General features: G+C 39.4%; 1 protein-coding gene across 1 annotated transcript in view; it reads right to left on the bottom strand.

The window, feature by feature from the left end:
- Window positions 1–24664, bottom strand: part of ARL14EPL (ADP ribosylation factor like GTPase 14 effector protein like) — a 34884-nt gene that overhangs the window by 9690 nt on the left and 530 nt on the right. The window contains exons 2-3 of the mRNA XM_002815802.5: window positions 6128–6244; window positions 4052–4191 (exon numbers count right to left, since the gene is read on the bottom strand). Of these exons, the coding sequence (XP_002815848.2) occupies window positions 4052–4191; window positions 6128–6223 (236 nt within the window). The 5' untranslated portion in view covers window positions 6224–6244. The remainder of the gene's footprint in view (window positions 1–4051; window positions 4192–6127; window positions 6245–24664) is intronic.

The following is a 24664-nucleotide window of genomic DNA, read 5'->3' as shown; positions in this document are numbered from 1 at the left end:
TTGGTTCTGTTTATATGCTGGATTACATTTATTGATTTGCGTATATTGAACCAGCCTTGCATCCCAGGGATGAAGCCCACTTGATCATGGTGGATAAGCTTTTTGATGTGCTGCTGGATTCTGTTTGCCAGTATTTTATTGAGGATTTTTGCATCAATGTTCATCAAGGATATTGGTCTAAAATTCTCTTTTTTTGTTGTGTCTCTGCCAGGCTTTGGTATCAGGATGATGCTGGCCTCATAAAATGAGTTAGGGAGGATTCCCTCTTTTTCTATTGATTGGAATAGTTTCAGAAGGAATGGTACCAGCTCCTCCTTGTACCTCTGGTAGAATTCGGCTGTGAACCCATCTGGTCCTGGACTTTTTTTGGTTGGTAAGCTATTGATTATTGCCACAATTTCAGATCCTGTTATTGGTCTATTCAGAGATTCAACTTCTTCCTGGTTTAGTCTTGGGAGGGTGTATGTGTTGAGGAATTTATCCATTTCTTCTAGATTTTCTAGTTTATTTGCGTAGAGGTGTTTGTAATATTCTCTGATGGTAGTTTGTATTTCTGTGGGATCAGTGGTGATATCCCCTTTATCATTTTTTATTGCATCTATTTGATTCTTCTCTCTTTTTTTCTTTATTAATCTTGCTAGTGGTCTATCAATTTTGTTGATCCTCTCAAAAAACCAGCTCCTGGATTCATTTATTTTTTGAAGGGTTTTTTGTGTCTCTATTTCCTTCAGTTCTGCTCTGATTTTAGTTATTTCTTGCCTTCTGCTAGCTTTTGAATGTGTTTGCTCTTGCTTTTCTAGTTCTTTTAATTGTGATGTTAGGGTGTCAATTTTGGATCTTTCCTGCTTTCTCTTGTGGGCATTTAGTGCTATAAATTTCCCTCTACATACTGCTTTGAATGCATCCCAGAGATTCTGGTATGTTGTGTCTTGGTTCTCGTTGGTTTCAAAGAACATCTTTATTTCTGCCTTCATTTCGTTATGTACCCAGTAGTCATTCAGGAGCAGGTTGTTCAGTTTCCACGTAGTTGAGCGGTTTTGAGTGAGATTCTTAATCCTGAGTTCTAGCTTGATTGCACTGTGATCTGAGAGATAGTTTGTTATAATTTCTGTTCTTTTACATTTATTGAGGAGAGCTTTACTTCCAAGTATATGGTCAATTTTGGAATAGGTGTGGTGTGGTGCTGAAAAAAATGTATATTCTGTTGATTTGGGGTGGAGAGTTCTGTAGATGTCTATTAGGTCTGCTTGGTGCAGAGCTGAGTTCAATTCCTGGGTATCCTTGTTGATTTTCTGTCTCGTTGATCTGTCTAATGTTGACAGTGGGGTGTTAAAGTCTCCCATTATTAATGTTTGGGAGTCTAAGTCTCTTTGTAGGTCACTCAGGACTTGCTTTATGAATCTGGGTGCTCCTGTATTGGGTGCATATATATTTAGGATAGTTAGCTCTTCTTGTTGAATTAATCCCTTTACCATTATGTAATGGCCTTCTTTGTCTCTTTTGATCTTTGTTGGTTTAAAGTCTGTTTTATCAGAGACTAGGATTGCAACCCCTGCCTTTTTTTGTTTTCCATTTGCTTGGTAGATCTTCCTCCATCCTTTTATTTTGAGCCTATGTGTGTCTCTGCACGTGAGATGGGTTTCCTGAATACAGCACACTGATGGGTCTTGAGTCTTTATCCAATTTGCCAGTCTGTGTCTTTTAATTGGAGCATTTAGTCCATTTACATTTAAAGTTAATATTGTTATGTGTGAATCTGATCCTGTCATTATGACGTTAGCTGGTTATTTTGCTCGTTAGTTGATGCAGTCCCTTCCTAGTCTCGATGGTCTTTACAATTCGGTATGATTTTGCAGTGGCTGGTACCGGTTGTGCCTTTCCATGTTTAGCGCTTCCTTCAGGAGCTCTTTTAGGGCAGGCCTGGTGGTGACAAAATCTCTTAGCATTTGCTTGTCTGTAAAGTATTTTATTTCTCCTTCACTTATGAAGCTTAGTTTGGCAGGATATGAAATTCTGGGTTGAAAATTCTTTTCTTTAAGAATGTTGAATATTGGCCCCCACTCTCTTCTGGCTTGTAGGGTTTCTGCCGAGAGATCCGCTGTTAGTCTGATGGGCTTCCCTTTGATGGTAACCCGACCTTTCTCTCTGGCTGCCCTTAACATTTTTTCCTTCATTTCAACTTTGGTGAATCTGACAATTATGTGTCTTGGAGTTGCTCTTCTCGAGGAGTATCTCTGTGGCGTTCTCTGTATTTCCTGAATCTGAATGTTGGCCTGCCTTGCTAGATTGGGGAAGTTCTCCTGGATAATATCCTGCAGAGTGTTTTCCAACTTGTTTCCATTCTCCCCATCACTTTCAGGTACACCAATCAGACGTAGATTTGGTCTTTTCACATAGTCCCACATTTCTTGGAGGCTTTGCTCATTTCTTTTTATTCTTTTTTCTTTAAACTTCCCTTCTCGCTTCATTTCATTCATTTCATCTTCCAGGGCTGATACCCTTTCTTCCATTTGATCACATCGGCTCCTGAGGCTTCTGCATTCTTCACGTAGTTCTCGAGCCTTGGTTTTCAGCTCCATCAGCTCCTTTAAGCACTTCTCTGTATTGGTTATTCTAGTTATACATTCTTCTAAATTTTTTTCAAAGTTTTCAACTTCTTTGCCTTTGGTTTGAATATCCTCCCGTAGCTCGGAGTAATTTGATCGTCTGAAGCCTTCTTCTCTCAGCTCGTCAAAGTCATTCTCCGTCCAGCTTTGTTCCGTTGCTGGTGAGGAACTGCGTTCCTTTGGAGGAGGAGAGGTGCTCTGCATTTTAGAGTTTCCAGTTTTTCTGCTCTGTTTTTTCCCCATCTTTGTGGTTTTATCTACTTTTGGTCTTTGATGATGGTGATGTACAGATGGGTTTTTGGTGTGGATGTCCTTTCTGTTAGTTTTCCTTCTAACAGACAGGACCCTCAGCTGCAGGTCTGTTGGAGTACCTGGCCGGCCGTGTGAGGTGTCAGTCTGCCCCTGCTGGGGGGTGCCTCCCAGTTAGGCTGCTCGGGGGTCAGGGGTCAGGGACCCACTTGAGGAGGCAGTCAGCCCGTTCTCAGATCTCCAGCTGCGTGCTGGGAGAACCACTGCTCTCCTCAAAGCTGTCAGACAGGGACATTTAAGTCTGCAGAGGTTACTGCTGTCTTTTTGTTTGTCTGTTCCCTGCCCCCAGAGGTGGAGCCTACAGAGGCAGGCAGGCCTCCTTGAGCTGTGGTGGGCTCCACCCAGTTCAAGCTTCCAGGCTGCTTTGTTTACCTAAGGGAGCCTGGGCAATGGCGGGCGCCCCTCCCCCAGCCTCGCTGCCGACTTGCTGTTTGGTCTCTGACTGCTGTGCTAGCAATCAGCGAGACTCCGTGGGCGTAGGACCCTCTGAGCCAGGTGCGGGCTATACTCTCCTGGGGCACCGTTTCCTAAGCCCGTCGGAAAAACATAGTATTCGGGTGGGAGTGGCCCGACTTTCCAGGTGCCGTCTGTCACCCCTGGAAAGGGAACTCCCTGACCCCTTGCGCTTCCCGAGTGAGGCAATGCCTCGCCCCTGCTTCGGCTGGCGCACGGTGCACTCACCCACTGACCTGCGCCCACTGTCTGGCACTCCCTAGTGAGATGAACACGGTACCTCAGATGGAAATGCAGAAATCACCCGTCTTCTGCGTCGCTCGCGCTGGGAGCTGTAGACCGGAGCTGTTCCTATTCGGCCATCTTGGCTCCTCCTACCGGTTATATTATTTATCCTTCTAATGATACATTTTTGTTACTTTTAAATCATCTTTTCTACTAAAGCCATTACTCTGTTACACAGCTATTGAAGCCTTTTAAAAAAATCAATTCCTAATTCGGGATTATAGTCTATTTTTCTGTTTCTTAAGGTTGCTAACGTCCAGACACATGGGTACTCATATTTTAGAAGAGATATTTTTAAATAATAAATAATGAAAAGAGGGTATCTTTAATTGCTTTGTCAAGGAGAATTCATGCATTTCATAATCCCACAGATCAAATATAATAAGTCAGAATCTTACTTGTATTTTGTAGAAAAATATTCATTCATCTTTGACATCCGGGCTTTCTTTTTCTGCTGCCTTGTTTCAGGATTAAAGTCTGCTACCTGTGGTCCAGGGTTTTGAAATGCCAAGCATTTTAACTGCCGCTCTATTTGTTGCTATTAAACAAATAAAATGTATTAGTAGTAAGAACCAGATAGTTTTATCTGTTTTACATTTCCCCCAAATGAACTTTCTGTAACTTTCACCATAATGACATGAAAGTATATATGTTTTACACAAAGAAATAAATGGTTTAATCTAATTAAGTTTCAAAAGATGGCGTAAATTTTCTCAAGTTGGGCCATTCTTTCTGAATAAAGAAATAGTATAACACTCATAAAATAAAAATGTAAAAAACAATCAAGGGGAATAGAAGACTTCTTTTTAAAACTGCAAAACGCCACTCAGCTTTCCAAATTTGATGGGGACGCACATCAGAATTAGCATTCGATGTGGGTAGTAAGGACAAAGGAGTAGAGGCCCTTCCTCGGCTGTTAGCTAAAGAAGCCCATGTAGTGTCTCAAACCGCAGTGAGAACCCAAAGTAGATCCAGCACTCCTCTTCAGTGCCCTGGGATGCATTTCAGAGCTACTCCCTACCCGGGACTGGCCTCCACGGGGGGCTCCAATTCAGAACTCAGCCACCTGAAGGATCGACTTTCAGTCAAAGCCAGATTGGAACAAGAGAAATATTGCTAGGATGACTTTCTAGGGCATAGGGGGACATTTTCAAAAGTCTCTGGAAGTTTTTTTTTCCTTTCTTTCCTTTTTTTTTTTTTTTGAGATAGGGTCTCTCTCTGTCACCCAGGCTGCAGTGCTATGGTGTGATCATGGCTCACTGCAGCCTCAATCCCCCGGGCTCAAGTGATCCTCCCACCTCAGCCTCCCATGTAGGTGGGATTACAGGCACGCACCACCGTGCTCGGCTAATTTTTGTGTACATATGCAGTAGAGATGGGGTTTCACCATGTTGCCCAGGCTGGCCTTGAATTCCTGGGCTCAAGGGATCCACCATCGGCCTTGGGCTCCCAAAGTGCTGGGATTACAGGTGTGAGCCACTGTAATTAGAAATTAGATGGGGCCTGAGCTGAAAGACAATTAGAAATTAAATGGGGCCTGAGCTGGAAGACAAACAACAAAAGGCTTCAATCGAATATTGTACTAATAACTTATTGTGAACATGTAGCACATGTCATGAGGGAAGAAAATGCTCTTTTGAAGGATTGTAGAAGAAAATAATCTCAGAAGCACAAAAACATATAGGCTGACATATACATGAAATACTCCACCTGGAAACAAAAGGGAAGCTTTCAATGTAAGAATTTCAATGTAACAAATTAGTAACAATGTCATGGGCTTTTCTGCAGTTTATTTAGTTTAATAAGAGTCTAGTAAGTCTAAAATAATATAATGTTTCTTTTAAATTTCATCTTGGTGTATATGGGTTGTTTCATAAACTTAACCTTAAACTGTTCTGCATTAGGTATGGTTACGACATATATATACAACTTAGTACCATCGATTACTATTCTAAGTAGCACAGCAAGAGGTTAAGAACAGAGACCCAGGGTCACCTGCCTGTACTCAAGCCTTGGCTCTGCCACGTACTAGTGGTGGGCCTTGAGCAAATTCTTACATCTCTAGGCCCTAGTTTCTCTCTTTGTAAAATGGAGTTAACAATAGTATGGTGTGATAAGGATTAGATGAGTTAATACATACAGTTTTAGAGCCATAACATGACATAATAATAACAAAATAAAGGTTCATTAAATAAAAACATTTGTATATATTCTCCACAAAAAGCAGAATTTTATCGTACAGAACACTGGGCTAAAAATCAGGGTACACAGGAGGTGGAGAGGAGATGGGTGAGGCGAGAGCAGCCCGCAGTGAGCAGTGGGGCGGAGGGAATGCTCTATCAGCCTGGGCGGCGGAGCTCCCCTCTGTGAGATCCTGCCTGGGCCCACCTTCCCACCCACATCCATGAGCATCTCAGAGATCCTCGAGGCGGCACTCCCCAGTAGCATGGAAGCATAAAATCTGTGTGCCATACCAGTTGTTTCTGTCCGATTTGACAGTTCTTCTCAGGAAAACTATGATCTGTGTGTCTCTCTTGAATGGAATTGTTTTTCTCTGATTGTTCATTCATCTCTGATCACTAAAAAAGTAACTGGAAAAAGTAAAACATATTAATATCGTCTATCCCCAGTAACTTTATCTGGTGATTCTTTTCTACTCTCCCTCCACGTCTCACTTTTTTCAAAGCCAGACTGTATCTGTACTCCCAGCACCTTTTCTCTCACTCACTGTTAAACCTTGCGTCTGACTCCCCCAGACCACTCTACTGAGGCTCTCCTCTGCCAGGGGTTCCAGGAGAAAATCGATAGTACCTTTGGCAGTCCTTAGCATCATAAACCTCTCTTAAGCAGGATTAAGAAGACTCTGAGTTTTTAGAACTCCATTCTTCCTTCTTTATACACACTCTTGAAAGAAAAAGTATGGTATGTTAATGCCATACATACACAGTAATGTTGTGAAAAGCTCATCCACTCCCATGGTTTTAGCTGACACCTCTTCATGTATCATTCCCACAGTGACTCCCCAAAGCCTTGACCTCCTCACTCAACTTTTCTGATAAATTTCTAATGCAGCTTGTGCTAACTGGTAATCAGGTTTTCATAAAACCCCACTGCTAAAATGCCTGTAACTTACTTCTTCTAAATTACTTCAGTAGTATATATACAGGGTGTGTGTGTGTGTGTGTGTGTGTGTGTGTGTGTGTGCATGAGAGAGAGAGAGAGAGAGAGATGGAGCCCATACAAGATGGTAATCATGAGTGACAGTCCAGGGCTGGTCTGCAATGTTCTGTCAGAAAAGACCACTCTCCACAGGAGGCTTCCACAGGCCCTGCTGTTTTCCCTGACTCTCATCACCTACCAATGCTGACTACGGGGTGCCATTTCTACCGAAGTAACTTAAGAGTTAGGCATTATCATGTTGGCTTGACTCATTTAGCATCACCTCCCTGCTGACCAATTGGAAATTCCAATTCTATCAATGGGAAATCTCCAAACTGCTCTCAACAGTGGCTGGACTAATTTACATTCTCACCAATAGTGTATAAGTATGCACCATGGAATACTATGCAGCCATAAAAAGAACTAAATCATCTCTTTTGCAGCAACATGGATGCAGCTGGAAGCCATTATCTGAAGTGAACTAACACAGAAGACGAAAACCAAATACTGCATGTTCTTACTTAGGTGGGAGCTAAATGCTGGCTACACATGGACAGAAAGATGGCAACAATAGACACTGGGAGCTACTGGCGTGAGGGGAAATGGGTTGAAAAACTACCTATTGGGTATGATGCTCATTACCTAAGTGCATTATCCCCCTGTAACAAACCTGCATATGTACTCCCTGTGTCTAAAATAAAACTTGAAAGAAATAAAATATTCACATTTTTTAAAAAATCACCTTTTTATTTCTCCTTATAAAATTCAAACAATAGTTCTCAGGAAAAGTAAATAACAGCTATTTTAAAATGAATATAGTCATAAATAGAACTCATAAGCAGATACGTATATATACAAAATAAACACATTAAAGCCTCAATGGTGAATTTAATTTTGTTTATCTTAACTTTTCAGTCTTTGCATTTGCTGCCATAATTTCTACTGCCATTATTTTGGAGAATTTTAATTTACTTTTTTGTGCATGTTAAGTAAATACTTAGGGCTGTGAAAAAATGTAATTTATAATAACTATTATTTCTAATTGGAAAATACAGTGACACTGCCATAAAGACTTACATGTGGTGTTTTATAGCACTGCTGGAGTTTCTTACTGCCGTCTCATAGCCAACTTATATCTCTTTTATGGTCCTTCAAACTATTTGTTGGCTTAGCATATTATGAATGAAAGAAAGGACACATTTAAAAGATGGCAAGGGCAAGGAGGGCAAGGGCTGAAAAACTACCTATTGGGTACTTAGCTCTTTACCAAGATAATGAGTTCCATCATAATCCAAACCTCAGTATCATGCAATATACTTCTGTAACAAACCTGCACAGGTACTTCCTGATTATAAAATAAAAGTCAAAAAGGAAAGAAAAATTAATTAATTTAATTTAATTAATTACACTTTGTCTACATCAGTTTTTGCTTTGATACCCTCACATGCAATGTCAGACCTGATCAGCCACACATTCCTAGGAAGAGTTTTTCAACTTGTAGAAGATAAAAATCATATGGAGCTGTTTCAAAAATCACTAATTTTCTTCTGAATCTCAGACCTACTGAGGTTGTAATTTGCAGGAAAGAATCTGATATTCTGCGTAATTAATAAGCTCTCTGATGAACCTTATCATTAGGCTATTAAAGGAAATACTAGGGTAGGAAAAGTAGGTATAATTTTCTCCATGCAGTCCTTCCATCTGATGGTAAAACTATTGTCCATATAGATGGTCCCTGACTGAAGATGGTTTGACTTAGAACTTTTTGACTTTATGATGGTGTGAAAGCATGCTCCTTGATTTGCCATGGGCTACGTCCAAATAAACCCATTGTAAATTGAAAATATCATATGCTAAACATGCACTTTCTACTTAAAAATATTTTGGGTTTATCAGTACGTAACCTGATCATAAATGAGAAACATTGTATTATCCCCCCCTCCCCGACATCATAATTCATTTAATACATTCCAGCCCTGTTAATATTCTGAAATCAGGAATCCCTTTATCTCATTCCTATTAAAATACTTCAATGACTCATCTCTGCCAATAATATCCCACCCCTCTGGTATATCAGTGAAGGGTCATCATAGCTGTCTCTAATCTTTATAGGCTCATCTTCTGTCATACCCACACTTGGACCAAAGTTACCTGATCCCAGTAACTTTGGTCAAGGGATCCCACTGGAGTTGCCGTAGATGTCAAAGTTTTACTTATGTTCATCACTTCTTCAAGATAACAGTAGCTCTTAGACATGCTACCAGATCTTGCTTGATGTGTTAATAATTGGGCACGTATATTACTGTCACAATATTTTGATAAGCGTATTTCAGTATAATTGGTTTCCTTTCTTAACTTACAGGTTTTATTTTTTACAATTAAAAATAACATTCTGAGAAATGGTCCATAGATATCACTGTCTGCCAAATGGATTCGTGACACAAAAATAAGATTAAGAACTGCCAAAAGGCAGGGAGAACCTACTGCCACCATCTCCACTGATGATGGTGATGAGAAACAACAGTTCCCAGCTCAGGATCATTTAAACTATACAAGATGCTCATCTTCAAGCAGGCTAGAAGCCATATATATGCTAAGCTATTGCATTTGATGGGGATACGAAAAGTGTGAAATCAGGTTAATAAACTGATTTGTTCTGAAGTTGTGTCAGATTGCCTATGAAAGAGCCATAAAGTGTTCTAACACAAAGAGAAGAGGCTCCCCCGAGCATCAGACTCCTAGAGCAGAGCTAGTCAAAGTTTTAAAAGCAATATCTCAAAATGAAGGTTTCAGAAATAGCCTCAGAATCAAAACTTTCTCTGTGTCTTCTGCCCTCTTATCTCTCAGTCCCATTCTCTTCTGAGGCTGGCCATAGAAGCTAGAATTCCTCTTCCCCAAGGTGGGTTACAGAAACCAGCACCCTTTTTCTCCAAGGCCAGCCATAAAACCTTAAAATATTACTCTAACTTTTCCTCCACCCTATCTGTGTAGAAACTGACCATAAAGAAATCATCAAAATCTGACTTACCTTGTTTGACTGTAGGTCATAAGACCCATTCCAGAGAGGGTCCTGCCTTATACCCAGAAGGAAGAAACACATGCTCAGAGAGTCCAGGGAGAATGTAGAGACAAGGGACTTGCTGGGTTTCCCCACTCGGTCTATTAGCATTAGATCATACATTCTTTGGCCAATCATAGTTCTATACAGCTGTCCATACCTTGTTGAACCTAAGCAGTACAATTTTCTGTATTTTACAGCTGAGCAAACCAAGGCTCAGAAAGAGTCATTTGAGTCACAAAGATACTAATAGGATGCATAGGTTTGGATCTCAGATTTAGGTGACCCCCAATACTATGTCCTTTTAAGGATAAAACACTGCTCCAAGATTTATTTTATTGGTGATTACCATCTCTACACAGAAGCCTGGGGAAGGAATGGGAAAGGATGCACTTTAACTAATCTCAAGTTTTACTCCTTCAGCTCTTTTTCAGTAACGCAACACTCAAAGGGTATACTAGGAAAGAAAAGTCTCCTGTTTAAGGCACATGAGCCACGTCTGACTTCAGGATTGGATTCTGAAGAAAGTCACTATATTAGTCTTCTCAGGCTGCTATAACAAAATATCACAAACTGAGTGGCTTAAACAACAGATATTTATTTCTCATAGCTCTAGAGGCTGGGATGTCCAAGATCAAGGTGCCAATTGAGTCAGCTTTTGGTCAGGCTCTTTCTGGCTTGCAGGCTGCCTGCTTCTTGCTAAATCCTCACAGGGCCTTTTCTTGGTATGCACACAGAGAAAGAGAGGCTGTTTTCCTCTTAGAAGACCAGCAATTCTATCGGATTAGGCCCACACCCTAGGACCTCATTTAAACTTAATTACCTCCCAAAGGCACTATCTCTAAATATAGTCATGCAGGAATTTGGACTTCAATTATGCATTTGGAGAGGACACAGTTAAGTCAATAGCAGTCATATGCAGACGAAATTACCATTGAAAATCCCTTCAGAAAATGCTACATTGAAATAACCCAACACAGCCAGGCATTTCTTTAGCGCTGGAACAGATTATCATTCCTTAGGGTCAGCATCAGATGAAGCAGCTGGCTTATACATAGGAGCCACGATGGTTGAATTATCCATGGTGGATACACGATGTTTACTTTTAAGCCTCAGAATACCACACCCTGGCAAGGTGTGGAGGCCTCAGGAACCACATCCCTTGAGGGAATGGCACCAGGTCCATACCTCTATCTTCACACTCACTCTGAGGCGCAGGTCATTGAGGGGCACTCCAGGCAAAATGACTCATATGTTTATCACTTCCATTTCTGTTTAGGATGCTGTGGCAGGTAGAGTTGAGTTTACAGCAGTTGATTGCGTCTTGCATGGGGTAGAAAGAGTGTTTTTCCATCATTACCCCTACGGACACTAGCAAATTATCAAAGCAGGAAACGTTCCATTTAAATTCTAGCCTAAAAGTTGGTCTCTGTTCTTACTCATAGCAGATAATGCCACTTATTCAGGGACACTATCTGTAAGACATCTCTTGGAATATGTTTGGAAGTGAAAGATACACACACATATATACAAGACGAGAGTCAAGCTATTTAATCTCATTCCGTCTCTAGTCTGAGTTCCTATACTTCCTAAATTTTTGGGTCGCTGAGATAATTGACAGGTGAATCAATCCCACCAGGGGCATATCTGGTAGAGAGAAAGGACCCCTGTGCAGGTGGTCAATTAAGTCATTCCCTTGCTGCCCTCTCCAAGCTGTTTCAGCTGTTTTCAAAACCACAAGACAATAACCTCTAAAAAATCTCCACTGCCATTTGTCCTTTAGAATGAAAAGTAACTTTGATTTAAACCTTTGAGAGTGTTGTTAGATAATCAATGTTAATGCTCTAGAAGCAACTTTATCTACAATATCCACAGATTCCTAGCGATATTTTTGTGGTTGTATTTTCCTACACATACACATACACACACACACACACACACACACTTCTGTGGCTCAATATGAAACAACGTGAAAATACATACAGTACATTTAAAATGATTTGAAAGTGTACTCAGCAGAGAATTTCATCATCTGTGGAACACAATGCCACCACTTAGTTGCTATTGCTAATGCCACGAATGCTACCATCTGGCATCGCTTTAAAACCAACTCCCTTAAAGGGCCTGTCTGGGTCACTGACAGATCAGCATCTAAAAGGGCCTCTCTACTACACCTTATTTGTACTATGGATCTCTTGAATTATACATTCAAATTATTTCTTGCAATTTTAAGATTTGTAAAAAACCAACCCTGTCTGTTTATCCTCCTCCACCAATGGACAGTGGAAAAGGATGGAAACTATTTTATGAGACCAGAATACTGTGCCATTTTCAGCATTATCCTGGTAAATATATTCAGCATTTTCCTGATAAACATCCTTCAGAAGCACTCATCTCAAATATTTAAGTGTGGAGATTCTTTCTTCCAAATCCCAATGGCCCTATTATGCTCATTTCTTAGTTTTTATTTTTATTTTCATTTACACTGAATTAAAGGAACTCCAATTGTCTTTCACTCTTAAGTATAACACATGAATATAGCAATATATATTCAGAATCTACATGATGTGGCTTGTTTTGCCTCTTCCTTCTCTACTAGCCTCAGAGGGCATCAGGTTTAGGATGCATCATTTGTAAAGGTGCGCCTTCCAAATGATGAAGTTTCACAGTTCTATTACTCCCTGCTTCTTAATGTGAGTTGCCTCGTGAAGACAAACTAGTAGGGTGGTAAAGAGAAAGAACACATACCTTTATGTTGGATGAAAAGGAAGGAAAGACTACTGGAAAGAAAGGAAAACTGTACTGCCTTCTTTCCTTTGTTTTGCTGAGAAACCATAGAACCCTCAAGGGAAAATGAGAAGGCCTCAAAGGTGCTTCTACAGTTTAATGCTGTATAATAATAGCTGGGACGAGGAGAGGTAGAAAATGAAGGAGGGGATGGATGTAAATGTTAACTCACTCTTCCACCATGACTCTATTCTAAAATCACATGAAATCGATTATGAGAGTTTACCTTCTCTCTCATCTTCCATTCACAATAATCGGTTAATCTAGAGTTAAGTTTTTACTCTATTGTCATATGTCAACTTCAAAAGTTTAACTAATATTAATACCAAATTGTCCCCTTTGCTATTTTGTACTTCAGTGTAAATAGCACTAATAGCACTACATATATATATATACACACACACATATATATATAATGTTTTTCTTCAGTGTTAAAACCATTTAAGTAAAAGCTGTTTTCCCAAGAGAAAACTAAACCATGTTTATAAACGGTGTCTAAGACATATACTAATCTCTAAATTACCACCCTCTAAACTTTGTCCTCTACCACCAGGGTTTGGATATTATGTTGTGAGTCATTAAAACCCACTTCACTGGCAGGTTAATACTTGCTCTGTTCACTTGTGAATTATAGGGTAAAAACTGCTATTTCATTACTAATTACTTTTACTGCAAAGAACATGGAAAGGAAACAAAATCTTCAGTTATAAGAGCTTGCAACCCATCTGGCAATGATGCAAAAATCCTAAGGTGGTCCCAGAATAAATATATTTGACCTGAACATTTATGTATTAAGCCACTGCTATATTTTTGAGATTACACAGCAAATTTTGCATAATTAAAAATGTGTTCCATCTTGCCAGTTCCAGATTGATAAAATTCAAAGCTTGTAAAAATCCTACCAGACTGTTCCACAGTCAATCACTTCCTACAAAATAAATTCTTTGGCCAATGTTTGACTTTGCTTTTAGACAATTAGCCGGAGAAGGGAGTTTTGCTAATGTACTACAGTAACACTGAAACACAACAAACACATCAAGGGCTGAGGGCAAATGTAGTAATGCTCTTAAAACTAGACAGAGGAAAATTTTCTAAAAGATAAGGTTTGTAACCAACCAAGAAAAGTCCCAACTGAAAGGTTTTTTTAAAATTAAAGTACCAAGAAATAGCAGTGCACCATGGCACTGAACATTACTTCCTTTTATTTTTCTAATTTAAGTAAGAAACTAAGTCATACAAAATAATTATCCTGTATTATTTACAAGTTTCTCAAGCAACACTTAATGTAGTTTTTGAAATAATGGTTTAACTGATAAATCTTCAGGAGAACTTTATGTCACTTTTTAAAAGATAATTTCCTTTTAAAAGACTGAAGAGTATTTTTCAAAGGTAATAATACCTCATTAAATTTGCAAGTCCAGAAATTATTGAACTTCTGACATGATTTTTGCTATAAAATTATATTTTTTCATCTTCAGATATTCTCAGGTTTCTTAGAGAATAAGTTGAATGTAATGTAAAATTGGTTGCTTTTTCAAATGAAGGATTCACATACTAAAACACTCCTTAGTTTACCCTTCAGTTCTCGGAAAGTAAAACCTTCATGCTTATGAGTTATGCGTGGTATTATCAGGTTGGTGCAAAAGTAATTGCAGTTTTTGCCATTACTTTCAACGGCAAAATCGCAATTACTTTTGCACCAAACTAAATTTATTTTACCCAGTTTTTAGCTATCTGTATATTAATTTGGAATATACTCTGTACTTAAAAGTGACACAACTCATAAGCTTATCCATTGCAGCATTGTTTATAACTATGAAATATTCGAATGCCCATACACAGGAGAGTGGTTGAAAAAACTGTGGTACATCCACAAGTACTATAGTACATAGTACATGTAGTACTACGCAGCTGTAAAAAAAAGAAAAAAAGAGTAAGGGAGATCTCTATGGAGTTACATAAGACAATTTCCAAAATATATTGTTAAATTTAAAAAGCAGAATACAAAGAGTATTTATAGGATACTATCCTTCATGTAAGGAAGAAGGATTATAAGAAAATTCTTAATGTAGCCAAGTAATTTAAATAAATTCTATATGATATAGGGTGTGGCTTATGAAATAATTAAAAAGTCGCTGGCTTTGGGAGTTACAAGTATCCAGGGAGGGGCTACAGTAGGAAACTCTCTAGCTTTATCTTCCTGAAGCTGTTAGCATCTTTCTTAGCACTTACTGAACAAGCTCGCACTGGGCTGCTCCAATCCTCTAATTGAAAGGCTCCAAGAAGAATAGCCCTTATTGTTTGGGTACTATTACTTCTGGTTTGCTGTGGTTACTGTTTTATCAAGCTGATGTTCTACTGTGAAGGTGTTATGAGTTGTATTTTTGAAAAGGTACACTTTCTAGTGGGAGTCATCATGGGGGTCCAGAAGTGGATTGCACTGATATAGAATACTACAGACCTGAGCCGGGACCAGTGGCTCCATCACCGGATGTACTCAAGGGTATCTATCCACACTGCCCTTCAAATAAGTACTTCTTAATGAGCTAGACAATGTGCCAATGATAAAAGGACAAATAAGACACAGTTCCTTTCTTCAAAGTGCTCAAAGGTCTAAAAGAAGAAGATATGTAATCAAATAAGTACAAGATGTGCATCACAAGTACTCAAGGCACTGTGCAGCTGAGAGGGGCAGAGGGAGCGGAGGGACTAGTGTGCTGTCCTTGGGAATCAAGGCGTCAAGAAAGACTCCTGGTCAGACATTGTGGCTCACACCTGTAATCTCAGCACATTGGGAGGCCAAGGTGGGAGGATCGCCTGCACCCAGACACTCGAGACCAGCCTAGACAACATGGTGAGACCCCCTGTCTTTACAAAAAATAAAAAAATTAACCGAGCATAGTGGCTCATGCCTGTAATCCCAGCTACTCAGGAGGCCAAGGCAGGAGGATCACTTGAGCCTGGGAAGTTGAGGCTGCAGTGAGCCGTGATTGAGTTAGTGCATTCCAGCTTGCATGACAGAGTGAGACCCTGTCTCAAAAAAAAATTTGTTTTAAAAAAGACTCACTAGAAAGGTGCCAATTAGTGAATCCTGAAAAATGCACAGGGAAAAACTCAGGTAAAGAGGGAGGGAGAAGGACATTCTAAGTGACTGGAGCTGCTGTGAGCAAGAGTTGAAGGTAGGAGAAGTCTACAGACTTCAGAGGGCTCTAGTGGGGGTGTCAGGGGTTGTCTAGGCTCTGACATGGCTAAACTTCAAAGTGCACTCCAGTAGCTTCTGTGTGTGTATACAGACTCTAATGAATATCATTCCCAGTGACAAAAATGGAGTGACTAGCAGGCAAATGAAATAAAATCAACAGAGAGGAGAGTAAGCAGAGTTATGCAATTTCAGGACCTCCAGCAGCTCCATTTTGGAAAATCATTAAAACAATGTAAAAAACAAAGAAACAGAAACAAAACAAAAAAATAGGATAAAAACTACTTCAGTGTTTTCCCCCAAAACTTCCTTGTAGAACTGGCATGGCTTATATGCCAGTAAATAAGTACATATTTTTTATATATTGAAAAATAATAATAAAGCAGTGAGAGCATTCTGTATGATACTTCAGCAGTGGATATATGTCATTATACATTTGCCAAAAGCCATAGAACAGAATATAATAGACAAAGAACTAACCCTAATATAAACTGTGAACTTTATCAATATTGGCTCGTGAATTATAACAAAAGTACCATACTAATGCATGATGGTAATAGTCAGGGAAACTATTGGGGGATAACAAGAGAATACATGAGAACTCTGTGCTTTTTGTTCAATTTTGCTATAAAACTAAAACCTCTCTAAAAAATATTCTATTGTGTTTTTTGATGCACAGCATAAAAAGCTTTTTTTTTTTTTTGAGAAGGAGTCTCGTTCTGTCGCCCAGGCTGGAGTGCAGTGGCGCTATTTCGGCTCACCACAAGCTCCACCTCCGGGTTCATGCGATTCTCCTGCCTCAGCCTCCTGAGTAGCTGGGACTACGGGCACCTGCCACCATGCCCGGCTAATTTTTTTTTTTTTTTTTTGTATTTTTAGTAGAGACGGGGTTTCACCGTGTTAGCCAGGATGGTCTTGATCTGACCTCATGATCCGCCCACCTTGGCCTCCCAAACAGCATAAAAACTTTTTACACAATTTCTAATTTGAAACAGAGAGTGCTATAAGTGAAATAATGTTCAGTTTAATTGTTTAATATTAAAAGAATTATTTTCCTTATTTTACTATTATTACTATATTTACTATTACTTTTAACACAACTATTATGCTAATATTGTGTTACTACTTTGACTTACTAATATCGTGCACTATGTCCCAGTCTTAGGACACATTTTGTTCTTGCTGTACCTAAATGTGCCTTTATTCTCTTTTCCAGAAATGCCTTCCCGTCAGTCTTTAATCACTCCTTTAATGCCTTCCCTTCACTCCTCTTATATACCACATGGCTATAATTTCTATTAATTTCGATTATAGCCAAATGGCTGTAATTTCTATTATTTTATATAAATTCTATAATTTCTATTATAGCCATTTGGTATGTAACAGGAGTGAAGGGAAGGCATTAAAGAAGTGATTAAACCAAATGGCTATAATAGAAATTATATATAGCCATCTGGTATATGTCAAAAGCTTTAAAATACACATTATCTTTCACCCAGCAATTCCTCTTCGGGAAATTTATTCTAAGGAAAGATAAAGTATCTTCGCAAAAATTTAGCTACAAGAGTAAATCTTGTATTAATTCCTAGGCGTCGAGTTGCTAAGTTGGGAGAGTAAAAAGTTTGGCAGCAACTTAATAGTCAAAACAAAATAATGTGATATGAAGTAGTCATTAAAATAATGTTGTGGAAACATATTTGTTAAGAAGGAAGATTGATACACATTATTATTACAAAAGCAGATCTGAGAATGTAAAGAGTTTTAAAATTTGTGAGACAGTTTAGTAAATCATATTTTTCTAGGAATGTAACCATTTCTTCTAAGTTTTCAACCTTATTGGCATAAATTTGTTCATAATATCATCATGTTATCACTGATGTCTGCAGCATCTGTAATTATCTAATGTATTCATAATACTGTTTATTTGTACCTTTTCTCTCAGAGATTTCTCATCTTCTCAAAGAACTAAGTTTTAGCTTTCTTTTTTTTTCTATGTCATATTCTTCTAAGAACTTTGGGTATATTTTGATGTTCTGTTGTTCTAAGAGGTATGTTTAGCTCATTAGTTTTCATTCTTTTTTTCCCCTTAATGTAAGCATTTCGGGATATAAATCTCATTAGGTTCTTCCCTGCCTGCCCAGCTTTGTATCATCTCTCCTTTTATCATATCTGTATCTTTGATTTGATCACTTGTTTCAAAGAAGAAGTGTTTTCTTAATGTTTCTGTTCCATGGAGAAGTTTTTTTGGTCTTTTGTTCTGCTTTATAGTATATTTGTTCTTCTATGTGTCCCTTACCAGCTATTTGATTTTCCTGGTACCTTTGTAGAGATCCCATTCTGGTTATTTCTGTTTAATCTGTGATCTTTGCATGAAGGCCATCCTTTCCAAGACACCTATTTGTTGAAGAATGATAGGAGGAGGGCCTGGGGTCAGGAATGGATGAGTTTAAGAGAGCAAGTCGTTAGGTGTGTTGACTTGGGAGCCTTCCCACCAAACCCTGTTCAGGACCTGACCCTCTGCCCCAGGCTTACACTCCCTCCTGGGGTACAACTGAGTCTAAAATGTTTCCTGTCCTCTTGTGGATCAAGACCAGTAACTGCAGAGCTGACTGCCACCCACCTTCTTCCCCCACCCTGCCACCAGACAGCAAGGGCGGTTTGTCTGTGCATTTCCTCATTCTGCTTCATTTCCTCCGCCACCCCTGGGCCCCAGGGACTCCCTGAAAGGCTGTCTGGGGCTTGTAATTACAAAGTGTTACAGGTTTGGCCTCTCAGGGTGAGCCACTTAATTTTGGAAGGTTCTGCCTCCCATTAAAGATCCACAGAAACATGTATTTGCTCTCAGATTTCTTTCACAACTGGGTCCAAATTTTGTTTTTTAGAAGTAGTTAGTCATAGAACATGATTTTCAGAATGTGCTCTATTTCCTCAGTGCATTGAATTTTCATCTTTTTCACACCCGCCCTCCCCACCCCATGTTTCCCAGGCCAACTTCTAACCTAACCTAGTTACCCTGCCTTAAGTCCTTTAAATCTCCACACTTCACTGCTGAAGTTATTCTCCTTAAAATTCTTGTCTGCATTGTGTCCTCCAAAACCTTTGTGGTCCTTTGTGGTCCTCAGCATGATATTTTAGGCCTTGCATGACATGACCTAATTCTACCTTCCCAGCCTCAGTGTCACCGCATCCTTCCATTAGCCTGACATTAAATTCTAGCTAGAGTGCTAGAATGTTCCCACTTCCAGGACCCACTTACGCTTTCCCCAGTGTATGTCTAAAATCACCATTGTGTAATCATCCCCATTGCCCAATTAGAATAAGCACCTCTGTTTCTATGTTTGCAAGCTTGTTCATAGTTATTTACACACTTGTCTCCCCTATCAGACCTCTCCCACTTCAAGGCAGGATCTATATGACTTCTTCATTTCTATGGCATCATCTGCCACAGCAACTAGGACATTGGTACTCATGCATACCCACTAATAGAAAGGATCAATGGCACATTTTTCACTGTGAATAGTAACTTAGTGATCTGTTTCCCAGGAGTCTGAGCAATATAAGGCACTTTTTTTTTTCAGGTTCTAACCCACTCTGCCATCCCTACCTCTCCTCCTACCTTGCCCTGTTAAATTGGAGCATAAGATTCCTGCTGTGCATGATAGGCAATGCAAGCCTTAAGGTTCACAAACACAACAGTGACTGAGAGCATTTTCTCTCCATGAAACTTACCTCTTCCTGCTATTGCTATAACCTACATCAGTGCAGTGTTTATCTCAAACTGGTGTTAAAATAAAAACCACAAACTAAAACCAAACAAAGTACATTCTTGTTTGGAGGTAAGAAAACAGTTAGATAGTAATCGTAGGTATCTCTGGATTTTTTATACTTTATAATTTCCTATATTTACCCATTTCCTATAATAAGCATATATTTCACAATTTTTAAGGGTATTAATATTTTAAAAATACTTCTAAGAATAATGTAGAACTCTCTTATATGTGTGAAATAACTATGTCCAGCAGATGGCACAAAACCCCTAATCCAGAATTAAAACAGTTTAAAAAAACAACAAAAAAAACAACTCTTGCTACTTGAAGAATGCCATGTGAAGGGCATGTATCTGAGTGACCAGGAATCAGCCAAAATGGACACTGCTTCCAGAATCTTCGTCTCCACTAGGTATGATTCGTTTATCTCTGTTATAGTCAAAGGTGAGTCATTTCAGAGACAAGGAAGGGGCCTCTGTGATATGCAGGATGTGTGGGACCTGCAGAGGCTGCAGGGCAAGATGGACTACAGAGAACATTCTCGAAAAGTAGACAAGCTGTGTGTCAATGCGGTGTCACATCTGGTGAGGGCTTTGGAGACCACATAGTCCATGTGTTTTCAAACATTGTTATTACCATTTTTTTTCTAAATAAACTTCAATGTGTGAAACCAACAAAAGTCAATCTTTCCTATTTAAAGCAGGGGATGGGATGGGAGGCAAGAGCCATGCTGGGCCTTCTCTTTGTCCCAGAGTAGCTCCACCCCCTGTACCTGACAGTCAAGAACTGGCTATACTTAATCAACAATTATGGAAACCATAAAATACTTCCAAGACGTCCCTAGAGAAAACCCCTAATGCAGTGGTTTCATTTTACTGCTGAGAAAAGGGCTGCTCAGAGGAGGAGAGTTGCAAATTAAAAATGGAAAAACATATAAAAAGCAAAAAAAAAAAAATCTTTAATTGCCTTTAAAGGAAAACATCAAAAAGAATATTCAAAATGCATCAATAAATTTAGTACTGATGTTTTCACAAATTTGACATCTGAAACTGGAATTTATGATATATTAAATTTCTGATATTTTAAACATTGGATTCACTTAAATCTGTTTTATAGTTACAATGGTTTATGGAAACTACAGAAAACAGCATTTCAGCTAATGTGAGGTTTCAGGAGACATGTAAGCGTATTTCTAGGTTATATTTTTGCAAATAAAGTTTATTTATATCAATAAAATATCCTTAGGTTGTAATTCCTGCACATTCTATAATTTTTCAATGCAACTATAATCCCAAACAAATAGTGACTTGACAGCATGAAGCTAGTCATTTTAGAGCTTCCATAAGCCCCTAAAAATATGTCTAAATAATGTTTGCAAAGTAGATGCAACAATCTATTTAAATGGATTTACCTAAAATTTCTTGTCAGAACGAGTCCAAATTTAACTATTCTTGTAATAATTATCTCGGAAATTTTCCATTGTTTTGGACATCCATTTCTATATGAAGCACTGCCTGTTATTTCCAGGAGCTCCCCACTTGACACAGTATTATTTCTGGTCTACGAAAGATGTATGTGTTTTAAAAGCTTTCAGAGAGGCTTCTCAGAGGGCTAATAGTATCTTAACCATGTCCTAAATTAATAAATAAAAGGAAAACCCAAAGGTGAATGGGGTTTGGCAATAGAGCGCATGGGTCTTAAATTCTAGCTTCTGCTTCTGCTAGCGCCTTAAGCCCCTATTTCCCCACGTGTTGAGATCAGAACAATTATACTGACCTGAGTTGGTGAGTAAGCCATTGTCTCTCAGTTCCAAAATCACCTTTTAATGCTCTGCTTTGTGGTGTTAGGACTCGGACTGTGTAAACCACATTTTGGCTTTGCCAGCTTTGCCAACAGGGGTGTTGAGGGACGTGGAAGGTTGGAAGAGAAAGAAGGGGCTTGCTTACTCCTTCCTGTTTGCTTCCAGTTTCTGTCGGTATCACCTCAGCAATGTTTTTTCCTTCTGGCAGTGGCTGTTGAATTCCAGTTCTCAGGATTCTTCCCTCAGTCTCCCAGACCAGCTTAGTGTGTTCCCCACAGAAATACCAGCAGCAGCTGGCGAGAGCCTGCTCCTCAGAGGTCTGAGTCCAGCTCCAAGGGGATTTCCTCTGAGTTTTTGAGGCATCAGCCCCAGTCAAGTTGACCCTCTCCTTAAGGTCTGGATTCTGGCTGGGCTGAGCCCTGTCTCTGAGATTCTGAAGTGGCCACACCAGCTTCTAGGTTCTAATAACTCCACCTCCTCCCTTGTTACCCCTACCCTAGAAGTGCTAGCTTCTAGCACTGTCTCGATGTTTTCTCAGCCTTACTCTTTTGTCATTGTGGTTCTCCAATACCAATTCCTTGCCATCAGTTCTCAGTCAAAAAAGCCGATTTGGTTTCCAATTTCCTGACCAACTATAGAGAATTCTAGGAAATAGATTCTCAAGATAAGATTCTGAGCTTAGGCTTGATCATGGCTTTGGTCTTGAATACAGTGCTGACTCCTAGTACCCCCACGATTAACCAGCAGTCACCTGTGGTTGATTACAAATGAAGTACCTACTGAAGCAAGTGCCTTCTGGGACCAACTGGCTGCTTTGTTTAACCACTATGAAGATCATATGGTGAGATAGCTATTTTGTGTGCACTGGAGTGCTTACGAGATGAAAATGACCAGCTTGAGACATGATCAGAGAACCAGAAAACTTCTAAGGCAGCTGTAAAAGAGTCTCTTAAGTTTTGTAGCTGCTCTGTGGAATATATCATTACAACGCAAGTTGAATTCACAGCCTTGCCAAGGCTCAAGTGCAAGCATTAGAACATTGGTTGGGAAGGAGAGAGACCCTGAGATTTGGGTGAAATCAAACAAAACAAAAATCTTATACTCCTTCATCCAAACTTCTACATTCTAGTAACTTTAACCTTTGCCCATTATTCCCCAGTTTTGAGGCTGAGAACTAGTTCCTGAGCTATAACTTGGGGTTCTTCTTTTGTTTTTTCACTTCTCTAATACTTGTTTAACAAATCCTTAACATTGAAATCTCTTTGCTAAAACAAACAAAATTAGTCTGGTTTCTGTTTTTCTAACTGAAGCCTACTGGACACACTGCCTCATAGCGGTATTTTGAGGCTGAGACAAGGCATATATAGCACATAGCTCAGTATGGTATATCACCCACAGAAGACACTCAGCAGGTAGCAGAATTTTCCTGCTGACCACAGCTTTTCCCTGCTTCGTTGTGCTACTTCTAGTTGAGCAGGTCAAAACTTCTCTCTGAACTTATTTATAAAAGGAGGTAACATTTCTCTAAAAATGGGGGTACGTGTTGGGGGAAATGAAGGAAAACAGCAACCTTGTGAAGAAATAAATAATACTTCATTTCTAGTGCTACTACTTGTACTTTGATCCTGCCGCCCTCTCACAGGAGTTCATAAATACTGAGGCCACCCTCTAGTGCTAAGTGATCAGAAAGGCCTCCTGCTCACTATTGACAAGTCAAAGGAACACTTTCTGGAAGAAACCATAGCTATTCTCTGTTACGGGGCATTCTCAGGACAATCTCCTAAATGAACCCTGAGAGCCCTGGCATCACCAAGGATTGTCCCTACCCAAAGGAAATGATGGGACTAACCGCCTGTGTTGATCTCAAGTAAGACATACTAACACTAAAGAACTATTTTCAAAGACAAGGTGATCATTTCACAGAGGATAGAAAACCCAAAACTCTCACAAACCCCATGCTTAGAGCCCCTTTAATCCTCTGATGTGTATCTGTGAATCCTGAGAGTCTAGGACTCATCATGTCATCAAAATAGTTCACTTTCAGTAGAAGCCTGAGAGCAGAGAAGGTGACAGCCTCATCTTATTGCTTGGCATTGTTTGTGAGAGAAAGCAAAGAAAGTGAGGAAGCCTTTATATGCTGCTATTTCTTTTCCACGGCAATCAAAATAATGAAAGCACAGTTCAGCTGAGGACAGCCAAGTGTTCACATACACACCATTCCCACAAACATATACTCTATTTTAAATAGACACACACAGCCTTTTTTTCACGAAACAAACTTTTTAGCAAACAAAATAAGTTATAATATACTTTTAAGAATATAGCTTGGGTAGAAAGAATTTCTATTAAAAAGCCTGCAACTTATTATCTTGAAAATCTTGATCCAAGGATCTACATTTTTAAAATAGAATAGATAACATCTACCTGTATTTTTCATTCTGTGCCTCTAAATTCCATTTAGAATTTTGAAGTCATGTTGTACCACCCAAATCAAGATAATTTTATTCATCTAGTTAGATTTTCTTCAATGAAAAAATTACAGGTTATCTTAATTTATGATGAAGTTATGTCCCCATAAGCCTATAGTAAGTGGAAAATGCATTTAATGCACCAAACATCATAGCTTAGCATAGTCTACCTCCAATGTTCTGAGAACACTTACATTAGCCTCCAGTTGGGCAACATCATCTAACGCAAAGCCTATTTTATAATAAAATGTTGAAAATCTCATGTAATTAATGGAATACTACACTGAAAGTGAAAAAAACAGAATAGCTCTGTGGGTACTCAAAGTATGGTTACTATTGAATTTGTATCACTTTTGTACCACTGTAAAGTAAAGAAATAGTAACTCAAACCACGGTAAGTCGGAGATTTCCTGTAGTAAAAGGAGGTGGTAATATGTACCTAGCAGAGAGTTGTTATTTCACTTCTACTAGAGTGTAACAATTAAGAATACATAGCTACAGGCCGGGTGTGGGGGCTCACACCTGGAATCCCAGCAATTTGGCAGGCTGAGGCAGGTGGATCACTTGAGCCCAGGAGCTCAAGACTAGCCCGGGCAACATGGTGAAACCCCGTCTCAACTAAAAATACAAAAAATTGTCCAGGCATGGTGGTGCACACCTGTAGTCCCAGCTACTCAGGAGGCTGAGGTGGGAGAATCACCTGAGCCCAGGAAGTCGAAGCTGCGGTGAGCGGAGATGGCAGCACTGCACTCCAGCCTGCGTTGACAGAGTG

Source organism: Pongo abelii, chromosome 4 (assembly GCF_028885655.2).
Source record: "Pongo abelii isolate AG06213 chromosome 4, NHGRI_mPonAbe1-v2.0_pri, whole genome shotgun sequence".
In the NCBI taxonomy this organism is placed as follows: domain Eukaryota; kingdom Metazoa; phylum Chordata; class Mammalia; order Primates; family Hominidae; genus Pongo; species Pongo abelii.
Note: the sequence above shows the minus strand (reverse complement) of the source record. Positions and strands in the feature narration are given on the sequence as shown.